Raw genomic sequence first — 1176 nt, 5'->3', positions numbered from 1 at the left:
AGGAGATTGTTCCATGAGAGCAAGTGGACTACCAAAGTCTGTACAGTCTTTGAGTATCGTAGACTCTTGAGCTTGCAGTTCACCATAGAGCTTATAGAGAGAAAGAGAGTGGATTTTTCTATCCCCTTGGACAATCATTTTGGCAGTTGTCCAGTGTCTTCCTAAACCGTTTAGAAATTGAAGATTTCTTTCATGGTTGCTTTAGATTGTGCCAGCATTGGATAGCTTTGTGATTATCAGATTAAACCTTTTAAAGGAATCCTCCAAACTTTCACCCGCATGAGCTTTAAAGTTGTTAAACTCATTGAGTGCAATAGCAAGCTTTTTGTCTTGAGCTTGTTCAGTTCCTTCATACAGATTTTTGAAAACATCCCAGATCTCCTTTGCAGATTTGCAATTTATGATTATGTCAAATTTTTCAGACGCAACTCCACAAGAAATCTCATAAAAGGCAACAATGTCATTTTCCATTCTGTCAAGAACGTTCTTGGTGGGACGATTCAACGTTGGTTGACCTACTCCTAGTTTGGTTGTGGCTCCATCGGTTTGTACTGGAGTAAGAACAGGAACATGAGGCCCTTCTTCTACAGATCTCCATATGTCTCTTCTAAGTCTCCTTATATATCTTTCCATTCTCTGAGACCAGTGATGATATTCATTTGCCACAAGTATTGGTGCTCTATTCGAACCACCAAAACTGTTTGATACATTAAGAGATAATGCATGTGCCATATTTCCTTATTTTGAATATTTTTTTTGTAAGAAATGAGCTTCAGTGGTATAGAAGGCTTTTTGAAAATCAGAGTTTTGCTTTAAAAGGCAACCACTTTGGCTCTGATACCAATTGTTGAGAGAAAAACTTGAGACACACTTGAATAAACGTTAGAACAAGTATAGTTTTGGAATAGTTTTACTCAAAGGATCTAATAGCTTAACAATAATAATAATAAGTTAGATTTAGATAATTAGATAGTTAGATGTGGAAATGTAAGGAAATATAATGACAACAAGTATTATATCAAGCATACACGTAAGTTGATTCTTCACAAGGAATGCATTCAAACCATGTTAGTTTATAAGATCAAGCTTAGTGATTAACTCAAGAATGACTTGCTCCGAAGAGAGATGATATCCAATTATGATATGGTGAATTTGGAGAGTAAGAAAGAGATGAGA

The 1176-nt window shown here is 35.7% G+C and overlaps 1 protein-coding gene across 1 annotated transcript; it reads right to left on the bottom strand.

Annotated features, from left to right (window-relative positions):
* Positions 1-201: 201 nt before the first annotated feature.
* On the bottom strand, positions 202-732 carry LOC145049438 (uncharacterized). The gene has a single exon (XM_078997847.1). The coding sequence runs from the start codon at positions 730-732 to the stop codon at positions 202-204; it is 531 nt and encodes a 176-aa protein (XP_078853973.1).
* Between the last annotated feature and the right edge of the window lie 444 nt (positions 733-1176).

The sequence above is a fragment of the Lactuca serriola genome, chromosome 5 (genome assembly GCF_051521515.1).
Source record: "Lactuca serriola cultivar US96UC23 chromosome 5, Lser_US96UC23_V15, whole genome shotgun sequence".
Taxonomy (NCBI): domain Eukaryota; kingdom Viridiplantae; phylum Streptophyta; class Magnoliopsida; order Asterales; family Asteraceae; genus Lactuca; species Lactuca serriola.
This window is presented reverse-complemented; position numbering and strand designations above follow the sequence as displayed.